At 27.0% G+C, this 23,578-nt stretch overlaps 2 protein-coding genes across 4 annotated transcripts; both read right to left on the bottom strand.

Annotated features, from left to right (window-relative positions):
- Positions 1 to 1,605: 1,605 nt before the first annotated feature.
- On the bottom strand, positions 1,606 to 6,939 carry LOC145181010 (uncharacterized). The gene is made up of 4 exons (XM_090074039.1): positions 6,730 to 6,939; positions 5,503 to 5,655; positions 3,929 to 5,079; positions 1,606 to 3,869 (listed from the first exon to the last, which is right to left on the bottom strand). Exons 1-4 carry the CDS (start codon positions 6,797 to 6,799, stop codon positions 1,800 to 1,802), a joined length of 3,444 nt encoding a protein of 1,147 aa, XP_089930165.1. The 5' UTR covers positions 6,800 to 6,939; the 3' UTR covers positions 1,606 to 1,799.
- Positions 6,940 to 9,132: 2,193 nt separating this feature from the next.
- On the bottom strand, positions 9,133 to 23,415 carry LOC145181577 (uncharacterized). Of its 3 annotated transcripts, XM_090074162.1 has the most exons (23): positions 23,330 to 23,415; positions 22,277 to 22,445; positions 21,984 to 22,138; positions 21,534 to 21,704; positions 21,171 to 21,330; positions 20,792 to 20,887; positions 20,609 to 20,633; positions 20,048 to 20,170; positions 19,254 to 19,337; positions 18,453 to 18,545; positions 17,869 to 17,986; positions 17,587 to 17,695; positions 17,366 to 17,467; positions 16,753 to 17,203; positions 15,321 to 15,445; positions 15,097 to 15,177; positions 14,859 to 14,903; positions 12,401 to 12,527; positions 12,036 to 12,189; positions 10,358 to 10,399; positions 9,831 to 9,923; positions 9,590 to 9,689; positions 9,133 to 9,485 (listed from the first exon to the last, which is right to left on the bottom strand). In XM_090074162.1, the coding sequence occupies exons 2-23, from the start codon at positions 22,442 to 22,444 to the stop codon at positions 9,246 to 9,248; spliced, it is 2,862 nt and encodes a 953-aa protein (XP_089930288.1). In that variant the 5' UTR covers position 22,445; positions 23,330 to 23,415; the 3' UTR covers positions 9,133 to 9,245. The 3 variants fall into 3 exon arrangements, with proteins under 3 accessions (XP_089930288.1, XP_089930289.1, XP_089930290.1); XM_090074163.1 differs by lacking the exons at positions 20,048 to 20,170; positions 23,330 to 23,415 and having other exon boundaries at positions 19,252 to 19,337; XM_090074164.1 differs by lacking the exons at positions 20,048 to 20,170; positions 21,171 to 21,330; positions 21,534 to 21,704; ... (1 more) ...; positions 22,277 to 22,445; positions 23,330 to 23,415 and having other exon boundaries at positions 19,252 to 19,337; positions 20,792 to 20,918.
- Positions 23,416 to 23,578: the final 163 nt, after the last annotated feature.

Raw genomic sequence — 23,578 nt, 5'->3', positions numbered from 1 at the left:
TCTCCTTCAGAGATCCTCCTGATATTTTTACTGTTGATTTGAATGATCTTTTGCTAGCAGTCGAACCCAAAACTACAACTGGTCTGTCATACTTTATTACTTCTAAAGAGTCTGAAAGAGCAACCAAAGCACTTAACTTGCATCATCGTTAATTATTATAGCTTTTTAAATTTATTATTAGCAAATATGTATTGCAATGGTTATGGTGTAAATATCATACTGCATTCAGTACCGTACAGCCATGTAGTTAAAACTGCTAAATAAGGCATTTTTGTTACTTTTCAACAATATATATATATATATATATATATATATATATATATATATATATATATATATATATATATATATATATATATATATATATATATATATATAGGTCAACTATCACCAAATTATAGCATATTTGGTATATGGTAGCTATTATATAACTTAGGGCCTACGTTCAATAAATTACCTTGAAATACTGTATAATTATAAGGTATTTAAAATAATAAATTTTTAGAACCTACTTATACTTTAACGTTAATCCCAAAGCTGTTTATGGGAATCCCAAAAAGATTCTTTCATGGGACATCCACAATAGAAAAAGCAATGTGCAAAAAAAAAAATTATGACCTTTGACCTTTGCCATCGACCAGGGTCAAAGGTCAAATGACCAAATGACCAATAACTTTTTTTTTATTGAACTTATCACTTTTTTGTATAAACACAAAGTTGTTCGTTTATGCAAGAGCTTCTGTTTGCCACCAAAATCAACCTCCTAAGTATAATAGAAAAAAAGTTATGACATTTTAAATAACCATGGTCAAGTGAAAAGGTCAAAACTTTGAAAGGTCATATCTCAGGAAATAATTGACCTTATTTCTTCACCCTCAAACTTTTGACCGGACCTCAATCCCATTGAAAACTGCTGGAACTATCTCAAAAACGAAGTCCAGAAACTGCGACCCTCATCTTCAGATGATCTTCAAGAAAAAATTAAGCAGGTATGGACTAAACTTATGACTCCTGAATATTTGAGAAAACTCATTGATTCTATGCCTACCCGCCTAGCTAATTGTTTGAAAGCTCAAGGACACCATACTAAATATTAAATTCATAAAACCTTTACTAATAGTTCAAAGTTATTATTTTTGTCAATTATCATCGTTACTAATATATTTTAATAAAATAAATGAATAATTTAATGAAAATTGTGTTTTTTTAAACAATGTTCCAAACTTTTGATCGTGACAGTATTAATTTGTAAATTACATATTAACATGAAATAATATATTTGATTGAGGGATATGGAGTATTAGAGCATCGAAAAAGAAAATCAACATATACACGCTCCGAGTTAAAGTTAATAAAGCTATTAAATTTAGTAAAATTGTCATTATTTACATTTTCTAAATTCTAAATCTAGAAATTTGAGTTTATCATTTCACAGACCCGAATATGTGAACCGCTAGACAAAACTTGTGTTGTAAAGTGTATCATGCGTGTTTGCACATTACATTTGTACTAATATAAATATAAAATATAAATTTTTAAACGTGTATAAATTATATTAAATAAATAAAAAACTTTATTCGGAAATGAAATTCTAAAAAACACCTTTGAAAAAAAATGACGATAAAAATATCTTCATAATTTACAATAAATTTAACATAAAAAAAAAGTTTTTATTTACAGATGATTAAATTTTTGAGACATTAAAAAAAAATTAAAAAGAAGCATCACAATAAACAGAAAACAAGTTGCACTATAAAATCTACAAAAGTTATGGTGAAGAGAACATTATTTGCAGATCGTTACCTAACGCTATTTATTTTGAAGATCTGAATGAGGTGACTTATTTTTAAAATCCTTGTCTCCATTGTTCTCAATTTTTCAATCGAATCAGTAAATAATTTAGCCATGTCTGTAAGATCTTCGTAAGAGTTTTCTAACTGATTTGTAAAATCTATTTCATCAATGTTGGCAGCATCTCTCACGCAACTACCCTCACCAAAAGAAATTAAATTTTTCAGTAAGCCAGTCTTTTTAATCATTTCTCCAGGTAAATCACTGCCAAAATTAGTAAAGTGTTTTAAAGGAATGCAACTGTTAATAATTTTATAAAAATTTTTCCAACAGTTTTTTTCCAGTACTGAAGCGAATTTCCAGTAAGAAAAATCAGCGGGAGGGTCATGATATTTTGTAAAACAACAAGTAGAATGACACTCCTTTAAATAAAGCAGATGTATATCCAAACCGCACTTCCTAATAACAGGCAACATTTTGTGACTTATGTCAACTTGCCAATTTTCTAAAAAATTTTGGCAAACATTTTCTATAACTGACACTGGTTTTACATCTTCTACAGGTGAGAGAACCTTTAGTTTATTCATCTCCTCACTTCTCTCACTTAACAACTGATTTAACTCACGAAAAGCAAGCCCCAATTTGGATTCATAACTGCAAGAAAAGTGGTTGAATTTATCAATATCAAATTCAGGAACAAAGAGCACTATTCTCACCAGGTGAGAGCATAAATCTGGAAAAAGACTAGGTCTAGGAACTTCTAATAATTCCTTATTCTTTAATGTCACATGAGTATTAAAAAAGGTTACACCAACAGAATGTTGATGATTTTCATTTTGGAATGGAAGTTTACCAGAATCTAAATTATCTAAATGTTCTTTATGTATTTGAAATGATTGAGAAATATTTTTTGTATTAATACATTTTAAACACACATCAAAACACCCTGCATCCATACATTTAAAACAGGAATAACGTTTGCTTTTGCACTTTATACCCATGCCACATACATTACACTGTGAACAGCTAAGAAGAGTTAATGATTTTAAACCAGAAAAATAAGTTGGTATTGTTTTGTCCAAATTTGTTATTTTAGATAACAAGTTGTCAAGTTTCAATTTCTGCACCAAATGTACCTTCTTCAACTCTTCACTCTCTCGGAACTGCAATAATTTTGTAATTAAGTCAACAAACTGTGCTTGAATTATTATTTCGGCTTTTATTTCTGACACTGCAGAATAAATTATGTAAATTCTATGGAAATAGTAGTACCAAAAAAGTTTAACAAAATTTACAAAAAAAAGATTTAGTTTTAACAAACAATTCTGTTCATAAACAAATTCCACTGATAAATCAGAAGGATGTAAGCAATTTGAACAACTCAAACTGTTTGAACAATTCAAACAATGCAAAGACTTCACCAATAAGTGAGCTTGAACTATATCTATTTCTTTGTTCATATCTGATAATAAACACTTCAAAATTTTATTAACATCTTTTTCTAAACTAGTTAAGGCTGATTCAACAAGACTCAAAACAGTAGATGAATAATACTCCATTAAATTCACTTCATCAATAAAATAATGCTTTAAATACTTTTTTTTGGTACATTTATGCATAAACTTTATTAAATGTAAAATGCAATCCTCAAGAATTGTTTCTTCCCACCAGTTCTGTGACTGTTGCTCACAAACCCACAACATCACTGTTTTGCAAATGTATGAAGGCAATGATTTTTCCTCTGTAAAGGTTTTTATAAAGCGATAAAAGATTGATTTAAAAAGAAAATAGATGTAATTTTGCTTTTCAGTCCTATGAAGGCCTATCACAGTCTCTGCTGCAGAGAAGGACAGGCGCCATTCGAAATGTTCATTACCATCTTGCATCAACTTTGGAACAATGTGAAAACCAGATTTTTGGATTGATTTTACAAGTTCTAAATCTGGCCAAGACCTTTTTCTTTCAATCCAAGCAGATGCAGCAATTGGCCAAAATGGTGCATAAAAGCATGGAACATTGTCAATGAGAATTTCAGTAGAGATAGTTTGTTCTACGCTAGAAGATAAACTTTTTGCCATGTTAAGTACATGCTGAACAAATTTAATGAATTTGTTCAGCATGTACTTAACATGGCAATTAAACTAATTGCCATGTTAAGTACATGCTGAACAAATTCATTAAATCTTTTTTTTACTATACTCAGGTTATCAAAGTCTAAATTTGTGCCTATGTGACATATTGCACAAGCTAACTTTAAGGTTTCTTCTGTATTGCTTTTATCTTTTGACCATGCAGAAATGAAAAAATCAAAATTAATTTTAAAGTAATAATCAGGAACCATTGTAAAATAATAATTATTAGATGTGTCAAAATTAGGGGGAAATATAGCTTTCATATCTAAACAGAACTTATGCAAATCATTATTTAATTCCCTAACAGCTGTCATTGATCTGATCCATTCTTCAAGAACAGCTGTTATCTCATTATACAGTGATTTCAAGCGAATTTTACATTCATACATAATGCTATCTTTCTCAGCAGAGAAAAGAGTTTGGTGATTGAAAAACATTACTTCATCTTTTTCACTTTTATTGAGATATATTTCCTGGTTGCTCATGTGTTTCTTAGAAATAGAGTTGGGATCAAGGGTATTATTTGCTTCAATATCCATTAAAATTTTTGTAAATCTATCTTGGTCATTAATAAATTTTAAAAGAACTTTAATTGATTGACAATCTACTTCGTTAAATTGATCAAACTTAGCATTTATATTACAAATTTGTTTTCTGGTTAGTGTTACTAACTCATGTAGATTCACTCTAAAATCAATTTTAGAAAGAGTTTCAGTTCCAAAGCACACAAATGCAGAACAACCTTCTATTGCCTTTGACAATCTTTCACTATAGATACCTTGCAGACCACGCACACTAATCTTGGTGAGGGGGTTGTCTGTTTTTGGTTGACTGTTATGAAAGAATTCTTTCAATACTAAACCAGACAAGAACTGCTTGTATTGAATTAGATTATTAGGATTATCAGCTATATTTGAAATAATTTTTTTCTCTGTTTCCTGTGGTAAGTTAATGCATATGTTTATATCATCATCCAAGTTCCTTTTAATTATATAATTAAAAAATGCTTTATTTTGTTCCATAGGTTCATAACAAGCTTCAAACTGTGCTCGACTCACTGTTCCAACAACAATATTGAGATCTATCTCAATCTCAATGAGGTTCTTTAAGTTTGGGTTTGCTAATCGAGCCAATGAAGCACCTTCTATTGAACTACCTAAGGTTGGGAAATATAAATAAACCAAAAACTGATGCAACATGAACAAAAACATGTTATTATACTTAAGCATTAAAAGATTCTATACTCAGAAAAAAAAGATTTTAAAAAATTGCAATAAGTTCATATATAAAAGGTTTTTCAAACATTAAAAACTTTTATGTTAAAAGTTAAAATTCACATTATCCGTAGCAGACTCTTAGATGCAACTAATTGTTACCAGATGAGTTAAAATAAAAAGAAATTTTTCAATACTTAAAATGGGGTTTTAGTACAAAAAAAAAAAAACAAGATATTAAAAAAAAAATTTTTCTAATAATAAAAAAAAAAATTAAACATTATACTGCTTACCAAAATTAACTTTTGAATTTAACTTTATGCCTATGAGGAATTTGTTACCAACAATTTGAAAATTAAATTCACCTTGCAATAGAATAGGAATGGTTTGTAGCAAGAATGTTCTATCAAGAAGTGACTTCCATTTATTCTCTAGTTCATCAAAAATATTATAACACATGGTATCACCATTTGAAGAATATTTGTTTGCTTCAGAAGGTGGACTAATGCTGATCAAACCTCAAAGAATAAGATAAATCAATATATATTGATGCAGTCTTTTTTATAAAAAAGAATAAAAAAATCAAAATGTTATTCAACAAGTTTATAGGGTCAGATCATTATATTCCAACCTGTGGGACACTATCTCAGATTTTCCTGTTTTTTACACATTCTTATCTACACTATGTAATTAGGTTAATTTTGCAATTTAAGAGTTTCAAGTGCAGTGGTTTAGAAATTATAACCTTATAAACACTATTGGGTGGCACCTCTCAATTTCTTGAATGGTAAAAATATACAACTTTAAAACCTCAGGGTTAAGAATTGAAAAATAGGATAATTAAAAAATGCTGCCATTTTTATTGTGAACATGACAAGCTTATATTGTTTATATTTTTACATAGTTATGCCTAATGATCTTATTTGTTGTTAATATTAGATCAATACAAATGTTAGAAAAATTTACAAGCTATCCCAATATGGCAGAAAATAGAACTTTTTAATTGAGTGGACTATATATTTTTAGATATATTTGATTTCTAAAATGTAACAAGCTATTTATATTCTGCCCATTTATTGCAGACAAAAGTAGCTAATCAGAAAACTAACATGCAAAGGCTTGTTGATGAATAGAAAAATACTACATTTAACTTCACTTGTTGAAAGTTAGAGAAAGGTTGTAAGGCTTTAAAGTTGTCTATTTTTACCATTTGAGAAATTGAGGGATAACCTATTTACATAATGTAGTTAATGATATGTAAAAATCAGGAAAACCAGAGGTGTCTCACAGGCCATTGGTTAAAATGTAATTATCTGAACCTATATTCTTTTTATACAATACATACTATAAAATAATACATACTATATAATAAATATATATATGAATACACAGACATGCTCACATTTTAATAAAAATTATTTCCATTTAAAAAATGTTATTAGAGCAAAATAGATTTATTTAAAAATTTTCATTCTATTTAAGCATTATTTAGTTTTTCTACTGAATATCTCAGAAAAAATATTTATGTAACGTTAATTTCAGTAAAAAAATTGAAATGCAGATGATGAAATTTGAAAATACTTTGTTCTTACCCACCAAGTATTTTCTTAATTTACAGTCATAAGTACTAATTTTTTTCATCATTATTAAATGATCTTCCATTTTCACTATTATACCGTGACATCACTTGTTTTTGTGCTCAAATAGAAATTGCATAGGATTGTCAAGATTGTACGGAATGATAATGACCTATGGAATTTTTGAAATATTTGATAACTATTTACCGCGGTGTGACCTAACTAAATCCCATCCTTTAAGAAAGTCCTAATTTAAGGAATGTCAAACTTCGTATATATAAAATAAACATTTGGGGAAGATAACTTAGTTATTTTAACTAGATATCTAATTTGTTAAAATAACTAAATTTTTTTCTCTAAATGTTTATTTTATGTATACAAAATTTTTCATTTTTTAAATTAGGACTTTCTCCAAAGCGTAGGTCTTGGTTAGGTCACACCACGGTAACTTTCATTAATGAAGAATAGTTGAGTTTTAAAAACCACACAAACAGATGGCTTGCCAAACTATAACTTTCTTGCCAAGTTTTTTTAGTTTAAATAGCTTTTAACAAGACGTCAGGCTTTGTTCCTTTCAGGATTGTATAAAATTGCTGGCCAGGGAGCGTCGAAAAGTCGAGTTTGCAGTAGATTTCATCATCCATTATGTGCACTTTTGATTTCTTTGAAGCATTTCTCCAAGCAGTTTTCGACCGCGATTTTGGTCTTCGCTGAATCTTTTAGGGAATTTCAGCTTCCTGTATATCTTGTTGTCATATCTCTTTTTGGCTTCTGGGATCGTCGAGTTGGGAACAGTATTTTTTGGTTTGTATCAATACTCCTGATGACTTTTTGATCAAGTTTTAAACTTGACGGACATCTTTCTTAGTTTCTCAATCCTATAGTCATTATCATTCTGGACTATTTTTATGAAGTTATTTGGTTAGCAATTGAAGTCCACAGGGGAAAAAAAGACGATAAAAATAAGAACAAAACAAAATCATATTTTTGTGGTTTCATACAATAAATTTTTAAAGATGTCACTACGATTATTTTTCCATCGTTTATGGTTTTTTTCTTTTGAAGTACTCTTTTAGACTTGACCATTTTTTTCACTTAAGATTTGATTTAAAACAAACTTTATTTTATTATCTATTAGGCAGGGATGAGAACTTATAAATTTCAAAAATGTAATTGCCGTTTTTTCCCGCGTAATAAATTAAAAAATTCTAAGAATATTTAAAAACCAAAATAGACAAATTTCTAAGTGGTTATTTGCTTTTTTTTTTTTAAAAAAAAAAATGTTTTTATTAACTTTTTTTTTTTTTTTATATAATTTGTTTTTATCGATAATATCTAATTATGTAATCATTTATATGGTTGATGTTATTTATTTTATATTTCTTTATATAAAAAAAATTTAACTTTACATTTTAAGATGGTTGATGATTTAATTTCAAATAATTTTAGAGTAGTCGTCCATATATTACGTGGTCGTCCATATATTAGGTCCATATATTAAGTGGTCGCCTATATTGTACGTCACGTACTGAGGGGAAAGTGATTTATTTTTTGGGATTTAATCCTGGGGAGGAGGGATATGAAACCTTGTGACGCAATAAATTTTAGATTTACGATACTCAGAGGAAAAGAAAAGCATCCACTGAGTAGAGTTCAAGGCAGCACCAAAATTTACCCAGCAAACTTCACAAACTTCTGAAAAACTTTTTACTAAGCGCCTGTCAACTAATGACTGTGGGCTTCTTCATTACCGCACTGCTGAAAGTTTTACTGAGCAATATATATATATATATATATATATATAGCTATATATATATATATATATATATATATATATATATATATATATATATATATATATATATATATATATATATATATAGCTATACAACTAATTGATAATGTTCGACGAGAAGCAGAAAATATTCCACGCTCAACTTTAATTAAACGCTGTGTCGCCATGATAAAAAAAGTGGGTGGGCAAACGATTTTTTTCTTCAACTGGTGACCCTGATTTAATATCCTAGATTATCTTTCTGCCATCTCTTTAAAGTTTGGATAGCCGCATTTTGGAAGCAAAAAAACACGCAAAAACCCTTTTTTGTGCACTTTTTTTTATTTTTAAACTAAGAAAATTGTTTTCAAATTTAGTTAGAAAGTCCTATTATTTTTTTTTTAAATGATCAAAAAATTTTTCAATTTTTTCGTTAAAAATGTTGTCAAAATTTCCAATTTTTTTAAAAAAAGATTCAAATTTCAAACGAAAATTAAAATTGCTTCTCAAATTTAAAAACGAGTGAGATTCCCTTATTCGCTGATATCGCGCAAGTTTCGCAAGCGATCGTTGTGTGCAAAACGCAGTGGTAAGAAGTTATTTTTCACATTGAGAAAATACAGCAATAAAAAACAAACAAACAATAAATTAGAAATATTTTTTCAATTAACAACCAAAATACACGAATTTTATAAAATAGATGTGGTTTTTTTTTAAACATTAATTTGAAGCTGTTATCTTTTTAATGTTGCCACTTTCATCGGCTCTGTAATTCATTCGGCTTTTCAGGGTCGTTTATTATGCAGCCCACTTTATTGTTCACCCGAAAAAGAAATTTGAATTGAAATGACACCGGGATGCTCGTGAAGAATTTAGTGAAACGCGGGATGCTCGTGAAAAATTCAGGGAAACGCGAAATGCTCGTGAAGAATTCAGGGAAACAACAATCAATAGAAAAGATTGCAAAGACAAATAACAGCATCACACCAATACTTAGCTAAAAAGTTAAATTGTTAATAGAAATATTAACTTTTATTTTACAGTTTAAGTCAAAAATACTTAATTTTAGTTGAAATAAAGACAAGAAAATCAAAAAATTACCAAGACGATAAATAGCGACGGATACAATATATTAGGAGGAATTCCATGAAGCTTTATTTTGAAATCGAAAGTATAGTCACAATTTGAATCATTAAAACCTCTAAATATAGATTAACAGTAATATAATTAAATGTATATTAATAGATGACGTAACATTCAAAGTATAAATGAAAAAGAAACCCATTTTTACACCAAAATAAACAAAAAATTAAAAGAATTAAAAAAGAAAAAAAAAACTCGCATGTTGGAGAATCTTAACAAAAAGTAATAGTGAGCTGTGTTGGGAAATCGAGGAACAACAAATCCACATGGACTTTGGCTGCCGCACAACCAACTAAAAAATATCCTTCAAATAATAACGATCAAAACGGTTAATTATTGAGTTAAACAATAGTCCATAATGACAACGGCCAAGTAATTTGAAAAACAGTTTAAAATCTTATCAATAGGCAGCAAATTCTGAGGCCCGATAAAAATTCATAAGGATATTAGTTAGAAGAATATTGGTTTGATTTACACCAGCTGAAAACAATACAAACAATTCAAATGAAGATTATTGGTTTGATTTACACCAGCTGAAAACAATACAAACAATTCAAAAGTAGAAAACAATGAATGGAATGTTGGAATCTTTTTCATTAATTTTATGAGTTGTCATATTTAATTCCATTTACTAACATTTAAAATGGAAAAAAAAAAAAAAAAAACCGCAGAATTAAAATTTTCAAATTTTCAAATTTTGTATTTTTTTCAAATTTATTTACTCACTAGTATCCACCATCAGGGGACGGAATCCATATTAATAAAGACCTAAAAAAGAAGTATCAAATAATCCCAACAAACAATCAAAAGATGAGTCATCCCTTCTATGCTAAAATTAGTGGCTATAACAGAACTTTAATAATAACAATAATAACAAAAGTATTGATAGTAATAATAATAACAATAGTAATAATAATAATAATAATAATAATAATAATAATAATAATAATAATAATAATAATAATAATAACAATGAACGCACATTTGCAAGTTTAACTGCTATTACATATATATCTTTTTTAACTGTAAAGTTGTAAAGATACTAAATATATAATTGACTGCTAAAGTAAGTTTTTTGATGTGTAAAACTTAAAGCCATTCTTTCAATTTTGAAAAACTCAGCAAAAAGATTTTTTTCAAAATGGAGAATAAAAATTTTAAAAAGGTTTCTGATATTTTTTTTGTAAACTATTGAGACAATTTTCTTTTTTTTAGCTATTGGACTATCAGAACATCAATTATCAAACAGGTGAATTAGGAAAACTATTTGACTTTTGCATATCAATTAAGAATTCGAACTATTGAATTATTAGATTTTTAAAAAAATCTCTATTGCCCAGCTCTACTTTTTATTTTAAACTTTGCATACTATACATGACAGTCCAACATGCTCAACAAAATGAAAACATGACATTAAGTCAAAAGTGGGGTCACTTTGTATTTTAGTATTTTAGGTAACTTTGGTTAAAACCTGGTAGGTTTTGTTGACATTGATGAAAATGATTTCTTAGGCTTTTTTCATGAAGTAGTTTAACACATTTTTTGCAGATATAAAGCTTTGCTTTGCTCTTTGATCTTTTTAGCTACTTTAAAGTAAGACTTTGTTTTGGAGGTTTTCAATTGCAAAATGGCTGTAAATTAATTTGATTGACTACTGCATCAGCTTGCTGCACCTAAAAGCATTTTTGTGAGAGAACTGAGAGGATTTAATAAGATGGCTTTTTTAAAGTGACAGGAACAGACAGTCTAGACAGTGAGAAAAAAATACAAACATTAGAAATATTAATTTGAGTCAGTTTTTCTGATTTTTCTCCTTGAATACAATCCATACATAAAAAGTTATGAATCAAGTAATTGTTATAATTGTTATAAATAGTTGCATGATAAATTAATGGTTTATAATTGAATAAAAATTGATCACAATTGAGTGGTAGATTTAAATATATAACCTGTTGGAAAAATATGTTGGAAAAACAGAAAACAGAAAATGTATCTTGAAAATTTTTTTAAATATTTTTTAATTTTTTATTTTGGTCAACTTGAATTGATTTTATTATCTCATAAAATTCTATGAAAGTTGGCTCGATTAGAAGGATTAGAAGGGAATGAAAGCTTGATTTTAAGTTATTAGCTAAAAGACTTGCATTTTCACTCTAATACCATATTCAGTACATTTTGATTCAGTTTGATATCACGACTTCTTCAAAACACTTTGGAAGCTACATTTTTAGTCCAAATATCTATGATTTGTAACCTTTTGCTTGCATAGATAAGTGATTCAAACTGATTATAAAAACCTATTCAGTAAGACTTAGTGTCTTTTACAAGCTACTTGAACTTTCTTTTTTTTCTTTTTTCATTTTTTTAGTTTACAATTAAAAAATTACGTCAAAAAAAATTGTACCTTTTCCCCTTGTTGAAATTTTGAATTAATTCCTGATTGTAGTAGGTCAAGTCTTCTTCTCCTCCACCGCCGATGATAGTAATATTAAAAGGACTCCTAAAAACCTCTTTGGCTCTGGTCACCTCATCAACCAATTCAAATACAGGGTTGAATGCTTTACAAAAAATAGAAATATATGTATTGAAAAATATATATCATTCATAGTTGAATTCTACAAATTAAATTTTTAAATAGATCACAAGGACACATGTATATTGCAAATATTTCATTTAATAAGCCATCATCTGTAGTACAATTTCATTTTTCTTTGGAACCTCTTTTTATAATTCTCTTTTGTATCATTTTAAGAACAATTAAATTCATACACTTTGAGAAAAGAAAGCAGTTTTCTTCATTGCAGTAATGACGCTGCTGTTCTTTTGACTTCATGAAATTGATTATCACTTTTCTTCTTGATGGACAACCGCTTTGAACACTTATGGAGAAATGAGTCTAAAAAAATTTCTTACTCATTGTAGTTTGCTTAAAATGCTGCATAGATGTCTTCAATCAATTTAAACACACAAACACACACACACACACACACAAACACACACACACACACACAAACACACACACAAACACACACACACACACACACATAGTTTGCTTAAAATGCTGCACAGCAAAACCAGTGGATTATCTAATAAGAAAAAAGATTGTTACGCAACAAACATTAAAAGATTGCATAATTGTAAACTTTTTTTAATTATAATTTTATATATTAAAAAGATTTAAATGAAAATCAAAACGAAAAAAAACTTTAAGATAAAATCTTACTATTTAAATGCTTTATATAAATGAATTTGTAACCAGTCATAATTTATTTTTTGTATCAAAAAAAATATTTGTTTATTAAAAACTTAATACCTAAAAATCAGAAAATAGTTTTTAAATTATATTAACTATAGTTAAATTAAAAATAGCCTTCATGCCATTACATCAATTATAGATTAAATGACATTAACTATAATTAAAAATAACCTTCATGCCAATACATTAACCATTTCACTCCCTGTGACCTGCACAACAGGTCATAAATAACCTTGTGCTTTTCCCTGTGATCCGTATGGGGTCATGTAAACTTCTGCAATTTGCACACAGTTTTATAATACATTGATAGTGTTCTTTACAGATATGGAGAAAAGAATAACAAATACATCACAGACTGAAAACTGTTTGTTAAGACTTATCTTAGTTCAAAAGATTTTTGAAAAATGGCATCTTATTCAAATATAGACAAATTTTTAAATAAGTTATGGGTGAAAGCAATGATGATACGGACTTTAGTGAGTTATTAGTCAAAGAAAGTGAACTTAATATGGATTGGGAGTATGAAGAGGAATATATAAAACATGTTGTTGATCCTCATTTAGCTACAACCAGTGATTTCCAGAACAGAAACTTTTCTTCTTCACCAGATTTTTATCAAATAACACAAGCTCCTATAATGAATCTTGATGAAGGGGAAACTGAGAAAGAAGAAATGGAAGAAAGTAGTAGTGAGGAAACAAACTATGAAACTCTGTTCTCTGATCAACTTGTTAAACCCATCAGAGGGCATGGTATAGTAGAAAGAAGAAGGAAAGTACAAATCCACAGTGGTATTTTGCAAAATAATAAAAAAAATAAAACTGTTAGAGTTACTAAAATAGGTAAACAAGAAAGAAAAGTAACAGCACTAGTGGTAGTACAAAAAGTAACACTATATTCAAACCATCAGTAGAAAGCTCATAACAGTCACATGGGAAGGGTTGACAAAGTTGATCAACAACTGCATAGTTTACACACATTTTGTAAAACTTATAAGTGGTACAAGAAGATTTCACAGGTGATACTGAATGTATATAAAACTTTCCAACATGAAACTTGAAAATTTTTAACATTCTTAGATTTCTTGCATGACACCATTTCAGGTTTAAGAATAATCAATCCAGCAATACCAAACAACCAAATACCAGATGATACAATATTTTGTCTTACCGGTAGACACTTCCCATTACTCAAAGTAGCTGAGCCAAATGCAATAGATAAAATGCTATGCATTAGGAAAACAATTGGCAAAAGGTTAACTACTGAAAATATGTTTTTAAATTTTGCCCATCTGAACCAGGGCATCACCCTATGTTTTGACGTTTACCACAGTTGAGTTAATTATTAATTGCAGTATTGTTTTTTTTGCATGGATAAACTAAATCTTTTATCTTACAGTTTGTTTTTTTGTTTCATAATGTAAACTGTGTAATCAAAATTTTGATTTTGAAAACAAAAAATTTAATGAAATTCTCATACTTTTAGAAATTCTTCTTTTCCTTTTTATGACAAATCTTGTATCTTTTGCTATGAACTAGCTTTTATGATTACTTAACTGTTTTTTTAATAACTTTTAGTTGTTTTAGTATATATTTTCGATTTTGGATTTTTCAGCCAAAAAGCAAATTTTTAAATGGTGCAGATGGTGTTTTTTTTTTTTTATCATACAACAACAACAAAAAATATAAATTTTTAATTATTTGTTGTCAGATCAATGTTGTAGTAAAAAAGGGGCCAAAATTGAGAGATTTGCTTATTATTTTAGTCACCTCAAAGTTTAAAGGATTTGAGTCAGAAAAAGCAATTTCAAACTTGAAAATATGGCAGAAAATAGCCTGGGAGTGAAAGAATTAATTACAAATTAATTGACACTAACTATAATTAAAGTTAACCTTCATGCCTTTACATTAATTATAAGTTATTATTAGTTGATATGTAATTATGAGTTGATTATAATTGAATTAAACAAACCTTCATGCTATTTTCTGTGAAACAATAAAAGTTCCCTGGATATACCTAGACAAAATGGCAACAAAGACTACACTGTAAAGAGATTTCAAAAAATTTTTAAACCATGCATCAAAACCAAAAGAATAAATTGCTGATTTGAATTCTGTGTAATAATATTTTTCTTATGGCAGGATGTATTTTACAAATAAGAGCAAATTTATGTTTACATTTAAAGGTGACAATAATTATTTTTAATCACCTGAAAGTGCACAACAGTTTGAGCCAAGGAAAAACCTGGGTAACCTTGCAATCTCAGAACACCTGAGTCACACAAAAAAACCTAAAACATAAAACTTTCATAAAACTTACAAGTACATAAAAAAAGTTTCATAAAAATTTTGAACATTTTGAATAAGTCATGAGAATTTCAAAATGGTACATGACAAATGACAGGCAGTAAAATCATTACTCAAACAAATATACCTTAAACAAAACAATCCTTTCAAACCAATCAATACTTTTGGATATATTCACAAATAACACTGCTGTGTCTATCAATTTATGACTCAACTCAACATCAGTCAAATCAAACTCATCAGAGAACAAGTCTGAAACATGAAATTTACTAAAAAGTATAAATAAATATATAGTATTTAAATAAATATTAAACAAGTATATTTAAGGATGTACGAAAACTAAAAAACCAGCTATTGTTGCAAGAACCAAATGAATCTGTGAATCAATTATTATAATTTATGTGAAACCATTTGTAATTTATGTGAAAATATTTTATGGATACCTTTGTTAAAAAACTTGCTCAAACTTTTTTTTTTTAGTTTCATTTGGTATTTATGGTTTATTATTACAATTCTATCTATCTAATTACAATAAAAATTAAATTAAAACTTTGATATAATAAATTTTCCTTCAACTTTTTTTTCTTTATTCTGTTTCTTCTTAAAAAAAAAAAGAGAATAAAAAAGCTGAAGAAAAATTCTTTTGAATACTTTTTGAATTCATTTTACAAATAAATTTTGGTAAACAATTATTTGTCTTTTTATAAAACTTTCAATTGCAAGTAACTTTGTTTTTAATCTTGTTTAATAGATAATTTATATTAATTTTTGTGAGGCAGAGATAAACCAATCTATAAGTAATCAAAAATGCTATACAAGAGAAAAGTTACAATCAGGTAGTATATAAAGTTAAAGGCCTTTGTGTCTGTAAATAAAATAGTGTCCTATTACTTAGTGTCAAATCAGGACTACTAAAGCAGTTTGCAATAACAGCAATGAAAATGGCTAAACATTTAACAAAATAAAAATGGACAAGGGACACTAATACTTGCATCAAAAACTTTAGAGTAAAAGATAACACAGGAGAAGAGAGGGGCAAAATAAAAAAAACTAGATTTTTGGATTAAAACAAAAGAAAAAACTTGCTAAAGAACTTTTTAACAGCTACTTTAGTTGTAGAACAAAAGTTGCATTACTTGCACTTTGCTTCTTTAGACCAAACCTTAGTCTGTTGATGAGGAACACAGAGAGTAGTTTTATTATGACATAAGGCTGATCAGAAAAAAAAGGTGTAATAAAGTTAGTGAATGCATCAAAAACTACATTTAAATCAGTGATATGCAAGCATCATGGAATTTTTATGTGTGTGATAACAAATTAGTTTTTTATTTTTTATTTTAGTAACTTTATTTTCTTTGAGCGCTTTTGATATGTAAAAAGTAACTATTGAATTAAACATTTTATAAAGGCACATAACAAACAAAAGTTTTTAAGAAAACACTTTACATAATTAGTTCAATTAGTATAATTAGTATTTAATTATTCAAATTTTTAATCCAAAGTTATTCTAAATATTCTAAATATTATTGAAATAAAACAAAGAATGATTAATAACTCACTTTCTATATTCAATGAAACTTTAATGGAAAATGTAAAACAGTCTTCCATTCCAAGAAAGATTAAATCTGGATACTCTGAAGTTAGATAATCTAGAAAAGTTTCTTTCAATAGAGAATTGTCTTGTGTTTGACATTTGGAGAAATCTTTCATACTAACAAAGGGAGTATGAACAGAATGAAAAATGCGTTCAACTCTAGAAAAATATTCTATTTGATCAGCGTAAATTATCAAGGAAGCTAGCTGACATTTTAATGTAATTGGAAATAAGTCTGGCATCTGGGAGTTTTTCTCGTTAGGCAACTCACAGTTAGATAAATAGGAGCACTTGTTCAAAAATTGGTTTTCTGCTTCATTTAACTTTGGAATAAATGAAACTTCATACAACAAACTTTGTATTGAAAGCTCAGTTCGCAAAAGACAACTTTTTTTTCCGACATTTTGATAAGATATCTAAAAAATAAACTTTAATTAAATACTCAGAAAAACATTTGGAGTTTTAAATGTGACATTTGGTCAGTAAAGTGGCAAGTCAGTTAAAACTTCATATCTGGTTTTGGTAATCTTTATTCAAACTAAATCTAAAATTTAGTAAAACAAAAATTTGAAAACTACCTTTATTAAAGTATTGGAAGAATCAAATAAAAAAACATCGCCAACAATAATACTGAACGGCAATTGCAAAACATGATTGTATTCTGGCATACCATACCACATCTACAGCCAAATATTTATTTATTTCATATTTATTTTAAAAACGTGTGAAATATTTTTTTTGCTTTCATAAAATATATTTGAAAAATCTAATCAAAAAATTAAGAAACCCATTATTATACCATCATATCACTTGCAACCACAACAAAATGGTCAAACTGATCTGATAAGAAAGAAGTGATTGTTGGTCCTTCATACTTTATTTTCAAAAAAGTATTTCCACCATCAAAACTGTAAAATTAAAAAATTGTTTATAAATTAAAAAATTTTTATTTACTTTTTTATTTCTATAACAATTGTAACAACATTCTGAATGTCATAGCTTGTAACAATGTATAACATTCAACATTTTAATAAAACCAAGATAAAATATTTATTAACCAATTATAGAAAACAAAACTTACCTCAAAAATATGTGATCACCCCAAATAAACAAATACAAAATTTTAGTAACAGATAATTGATATGGTCCACCTGGAAAAACTTGTTCGTTCAAGAGGAATGAATACCCAGTATTATTCCCTAAGTAATAAAAAGTCATTTTAAAATTAAGCCAAATTTTAAAACTTTATTTACCAATTATATTTGAGTAATTTTTATAAAATCTCCACTACTACTTGAAGAAAGATGTTTGTTTTTTTTGAGTTTTATAGAAGCATATTTAAACTCAGCTGATGTTTATTTAAAACACAAATTATTACAATCAGTATGTGCTTCATTACATGAATTGTACTATAGTGCAATATAGTAACCAATTAGGAAAGAATTACAAAAAATATTTGTAAACTTCATTAACATCCAGAAATTCCTGATCTTTTTCTCATTGTAAAACTTCACAGAAAGAAAAAAAAAGTTTTATATGAAAAGTTTAAGAAAAGTTTGTCATTCCTCAGATTCACACTTTTTTTTTCAGTCAGTTGTTTTGCAGGTTATAGAAAATTTGCAGCAAAAAAATCAACATGAAAAATTTATATAAAAATTATCTTACAAAACACTTTGATCAGATAAGTATATGTTGAATTGCAAAAAGCCAGAACAAAGATGTCTTCAATCAACATAGCAACATCAGTGATGCGGAAATCTAGAGTTTTTAATATAAGATTACAAAAAATGTCATGAATAAAAATTTGATTAGAAGTGTCTTGTTGAAAAGTTATTCAATTTCTTTACTCCTTAAAGATTTGAGATTGAAGAATGAGAAGATTGAAGAATTAAGATAGATTGAAGAACAGTAGAAGCTTCAGGAATTTTACTAATATTTCAAAGAAAAGAATAGTTTGTAATGTGCTTTAAACATTTCTGTGAAAATTTCATAAAAACACGCAAAACGAGATGAAACGACTTATTCTAACGGAAAATATTTTGATTAAACATTTTTAAGAATTGGTAGTAATATTTAACACACACACACACACACACACACACACACACACACACACACACACACACACACACACACACACACACACACACACACACACACACACACACACACATATATATTATATATATATTTATACATTATGTTTGACTGAAGCATTACATCTGTCAAATGATAACACAGGTCTCCTAAGGTGAGCTCAATCCAAATGAAAACCTCATGCAGAACAAAAGGGTAAAAGCTCACTTGATTTTGATTTTCAGTATGAATACAATATATAAATGTTATAATAATAATATTATGCAATACTACACAATAAAAATATCATTCAAAGTGGAATGAGAATACAATTATAAACTGAATGAAGTTTTATTTTTTCAAATAAAAAAAAATAAAAAAAACTAACACCTGTTGAACACTCTTTTTTCTCTAGTTTTAGCCATTCATTCAATAATAAATTTGCAGTATTAACCACTTCTTTGAACCATATTTCTGTAAAAAAAAAAATTTGTTAACATCTTTTAACTTCATTTACACTTGTAAACAAAATAACAGTGATAAAAACAACCTAGGACCTAAGTCTTGCTTTAGTAGATATGATTTATACATAAAGAAATAATATGATTTATACATAATGAAAAATTTAAAAAAATCATGCGTCTAATATTTGAATGTTTGAATAAATTGTAACAGATTTTAAAAAAATTAATTTCTCTTTACAAAGTTTTTAAACTTTTAAGCTTAATAACTCAGTATGCATTTTGAACCTGAGATGTAGTGTTATATTTATCACAACAGCAATTGTTTTTTTATTATTGTTTGATTATTACAACCAATCAACCAACAACAATAATTTCAATCAACCAACCATTCCAGCACTCCAACCATTATAAGATTAACTATTTTTATTTAAACCTAAAAGCCTAAAAAAAATATTTTATAGTGTCAGGTAAAAATCATTTTTACCTGACACTACAAAATATTTTTTTTATATACTTTTTTAAAGATTTAATCTATTGAACTAGAAAAACAAAAGCATAATAATAAAAAAAAATTGATTAATAACTACTAAAGGTCTAAACATAACTTCTATTAACATAACTTTTATAACATAACTAAGATAAATAGTCTAAGAGCTACGAACGAAGAAGCTACGAACGAATGAAGAGCAAAGAATGTGGCAAAACTTTCTAAACTAATACTTTTCTTATGTTGCGGAGACCAGTAAGTCAATGTGTTGTCATCGAGCAGCAGGAAAACTGTATCTTTGTTGACTTTTAAAAACTTTTGAACACATTTATTTAATACTAACTCCAAACCTGAAACTAAACAAGAAACTAAAAAATTCAGAAGCAATTAACATGTAAGTAAAAACGTTTTTACAAATAGCGAGAAATCATAGTGAGAGTTTTTTGAATGTCTGACGCAAATTTGAAATCTAGACAGACAATAGGCAAAAATACATCAAGGTGTAACATCTATTTAAAAAATGAAAAATGCTGAAATTCATCATTAACATTTATGGTTGTTTTTATGAAATATAGCATCAGTTTTTTAGTGTTTGGATGAAGCAATGGAGGTTAGGATTTATTTGATTTTATATAGAAGTAATAGATATAAAGAAGAAATAAATTGTAAAATTGTAAAATTTTTTGAGGCCAACTTAGATAATTTAATCAACTTATCTTTTTGTTCAAACTTTTAACAAGAAGATATTTTAACAGCATAATAACCATAGAAACATAAAAATAAATACTTCTTACATTTATTGCTTTTAAGAACACCAAACTGAAAAAAAAAAAATTGTAAAAATTATTTCTGATAATATTTTTTAAAACCAATTGTAGTAAAACACATATTACAGGAATCATTTTAAAGAAAGAATGTTAAATCTTTAATCAAATAACAGCATAAAGTGATGTAAACAAAATAATTATAACAAATACCTTTGAAGCAATATACAAACTTCCCTCAAAAATCAGTAAATCATAAAGCACTGTGTAAGAAGCACACGAAAGAACTTCAAAGCGAGAAAAATCAAACTAAATATAAATAGAAGAAAGACACCAAAGGTTTGAGAAGAATTAAGAAGTACGTAAAACAAAAGAGCAATTTAGATTTTTAGTCAGATATCCTAATCATGTGACTAAAAAAAATTGTTTTCTCAAAATGAAAAAAAAAGTTTATATTAAAAAATGGAAAATGATTTGCATAAGAGTTTTATTGTACAGAAATTTTTTTCACTTTGTTTTATCTTATGTCTTATTTGTATATTTAATTCAAGTAGGCAAAAGAAAGTAGTAAGAGATTAAAAGAAAATCTTACTTCATGAACAGTGATATCATTAAATTCTGTTTTTGTCTCTATTATATTTTCATGGTGAATGAATAAAAAAGTTTCAGACGATTTTCCAATTAATGATGTTGGGTAGAAATCGACAGCAGAATTAAATAAATCCAAATATTTATTTACATAAACAAGCAAACTGAAGAAAAATAATTGTAATAAAAATAAAATACAGAAATTTTTTTCTTTCAAAACATAAATGAACTTGGTTTACTTTTGACATTTTTTAAGTTCAGTTGACATTTTCTGAACTTATATTGTAATAATTATTTATTTTTATGTTTGCAGAAATAAAAATTCCATTTTTTATAAAGATAAAAATAATTTTAGGAAGTCAGTTACCTTTTTGTGGGAACATGATTCCCAAAGCCATTTGAAAAAACTTTTACAAAAATAGATGACGTTTTTATTGAAAGAGGAATCTGTACTAACCAAAATACACCACAAACCGCTTCACTGTCACTCTGCAGCTCAACACATTTGCTTTCCAAAACATCAGAACTATCCCAAAAACTTTTAAAAAAAAGGTCACAATATATTAAAATGCAGTAAGCATTTCAAAATTTTTAAGCATTTTAAAAAAGAACATTTAATACATAAAGCTCAGTATACAAAAATATTGTAAAATGTAACAAAATTGTGTGTTAATATGCATGTGCTGCAGTTTAAAATATATTCTATGATAAGAATTCGTTATACTAATCAATTATATGTAGATGTTCTTATAAACTAAATATGGTTTTTAAACTCATTTCTTTGAAATAAAAACTGCAACATTTCATAATGCATTACTGATTTTGAGTTGATTCACTTGAGAAGTTACATCCAGGTCCTTCAGTTAACACAGCATCCAAATGGTGCTCAAGCTTGCTGTCAGTTTGGTCTTCAACAATTACAACATATGGTCTGAAGCCACTTATTACTTGGTAGTTTGAAAATGCAACAACCTTTTTAAAATAGAAATATGCCATCTAAAAACTTTAGTTAAAAAATTTCTTAGCAGTCTCATCATGATGAGATTTCAATCACCCTTCACCACTATCTTTTGTTTCATAAAACACTTTCTTAAAATACCTCAAATTTACCTCAATTTCGCACTGAAAAGAAACTTTTAAATAATAATGATCACACAACGATGCATTACAAAAGATATTTGTTGTCATAACAACAGTATTCATATCTATAATTTTGATGTCAAAAATGCAGGATGAGCTTATAGTTGAGAGAAACCATACTGAAGCTAGAAAATTCATTCTAGAAGAAAAAAAATTTGGTTTTTAGTCTTAAGTAAATTGATGAAACATTTTGCAAAAAATAATCATTAGATAATCATTTAATTATTTGATATCTTTCAACTGAAGATGTGTTAAGAAGAATTGTTTCCATGTTAAAAAATTAATTTATTTGAAAACAATGTGATGATATGACCTACTAGTTATTCATTAAAATATTTAAATCAAAACTTAATAAAAAAATGCAAATGTTCTGCTTAAGAAACAGACCTAACAAATTCAACTAATGATTATTAATTCATTTTATATTGATATAAACAGTTGAATTAAATTTTTGACAAATTCTAAAAAAATTTTCTAAAAAATTTTCTAAAAATATATTATTTTACTATTTCATTTTATTATTTAATTTAAACTAAAAAAAAAAATTTTTACATTAGTTTTTTACTCAAATTGATTTATTTTTTGTTCTGAAAAAGTATTTTTGAAGCAAAATTGTTGCAATTAGCCAGCAGTTTAACAAAAAACAATTTCTGTCATCTGCCATCATAATTCCAATTAAAAGTAAGAAAATCTTATATAACAGAAATCATATAATTATAATTCTTAAAAAATTATTATTATAATTATATTGTTATATAATTATAATATTCTTATTCTGCAATGCTTTCAATATCATTTCTTATAAATCTAATTAATTTAATTATTATAATTATTATAACTATTATAATTCAAAAACATGCAAAATCACAGATTTAGTTTTAAATGTGAAACTAATTAAAGTAATAAGTCAAAACGAAAAAATATTCAAACTCTAACAACCAAAAAAAAAAACAACATTAAAATTGTTAAACAAAGATTTATTGCGAACCCTCAAAAAAATGCTACAACAAAAATCAATTTGACCTATTTGTGCTCAACTCAAGATAGCAAGTGTGAACATCATTTAAAAATGTCAAACTTATATTTAGCTAAAGTGAGTTAATCTAAAAGAAAAAAGAAAAAGAAAACGTGATTTCTTGAAAGTGTTGATTACACACTAGAATATGTTACCATAGAAACACTTTTTAGAAATGTTAGAAAAAGTTATTTTTGAAAAATGACAGGAGTTATAAATTCAAATTGTAATATATTATCATGCCATGACTATAAAAT

Source organism: Hydra viridissima, unplaced genomic scaffold, assembly GCF_058129835.1.
Source record: "Hydra viridissima isolate aposymbiotic clone 2 unplaced genomic scaffold, HvirCarnegie_v1 scaffold_16, whole genome shotgun sequence".
Lineage (NCBI taxonomy): Eukaryota > Metazoa > Cnidaria > Hydrozoa > Anthoathecata > Hydridae > Hydra > Hydra viridissima.
Note: the sequence above shows the minus strand (reverse complement) of the source record. Positions and strands in the feature narration are given on the sequence as shown.

Coding starts and splice junctions, on each gene's coding strand:
- LOC145181577 (XM_090074162.1), bottom strand. CDS start 22,444: ATGAATTTTCTAGCTTCAGTATGGTTTCTCTCAACTATAAGCTCATCC. Junction 12,528..14,858: donor TCACAGAAAATAGCATGAAG/GTTTGTTTAATT, acceptor AAATTTTTTTAG/ACTCATTTCTCCATAAGTGT. Junction 12,190..12,400: donor CTGCTTTCTTTTCTCAAAGT/GTATGAATTTAA, acceptor TTTTTTGTAAAG/CATTCAACCCTGTATTTGAA.
- LOC145181010 (XM_090074039.1), bottom strand. CDS start 6,799: ATGGAAGATCATTTAATAATGATGAAAAAAATTAGTACTTATGACTGT. Junction 5,656..6,729: donor ATTAAGAAAATACTTGGTGG/GTAAGAACAAAG, acceptor TTATTCTTTGAG/GTTTGATCAGCATTAGTCCA. Junction 3,870..3,928: donor TTAACATGGCAATTAGTTTA/ATTGCCATGTTA, acceptor CATGTACTTAAC/ATGGCAAAAAGTTTATCTTC.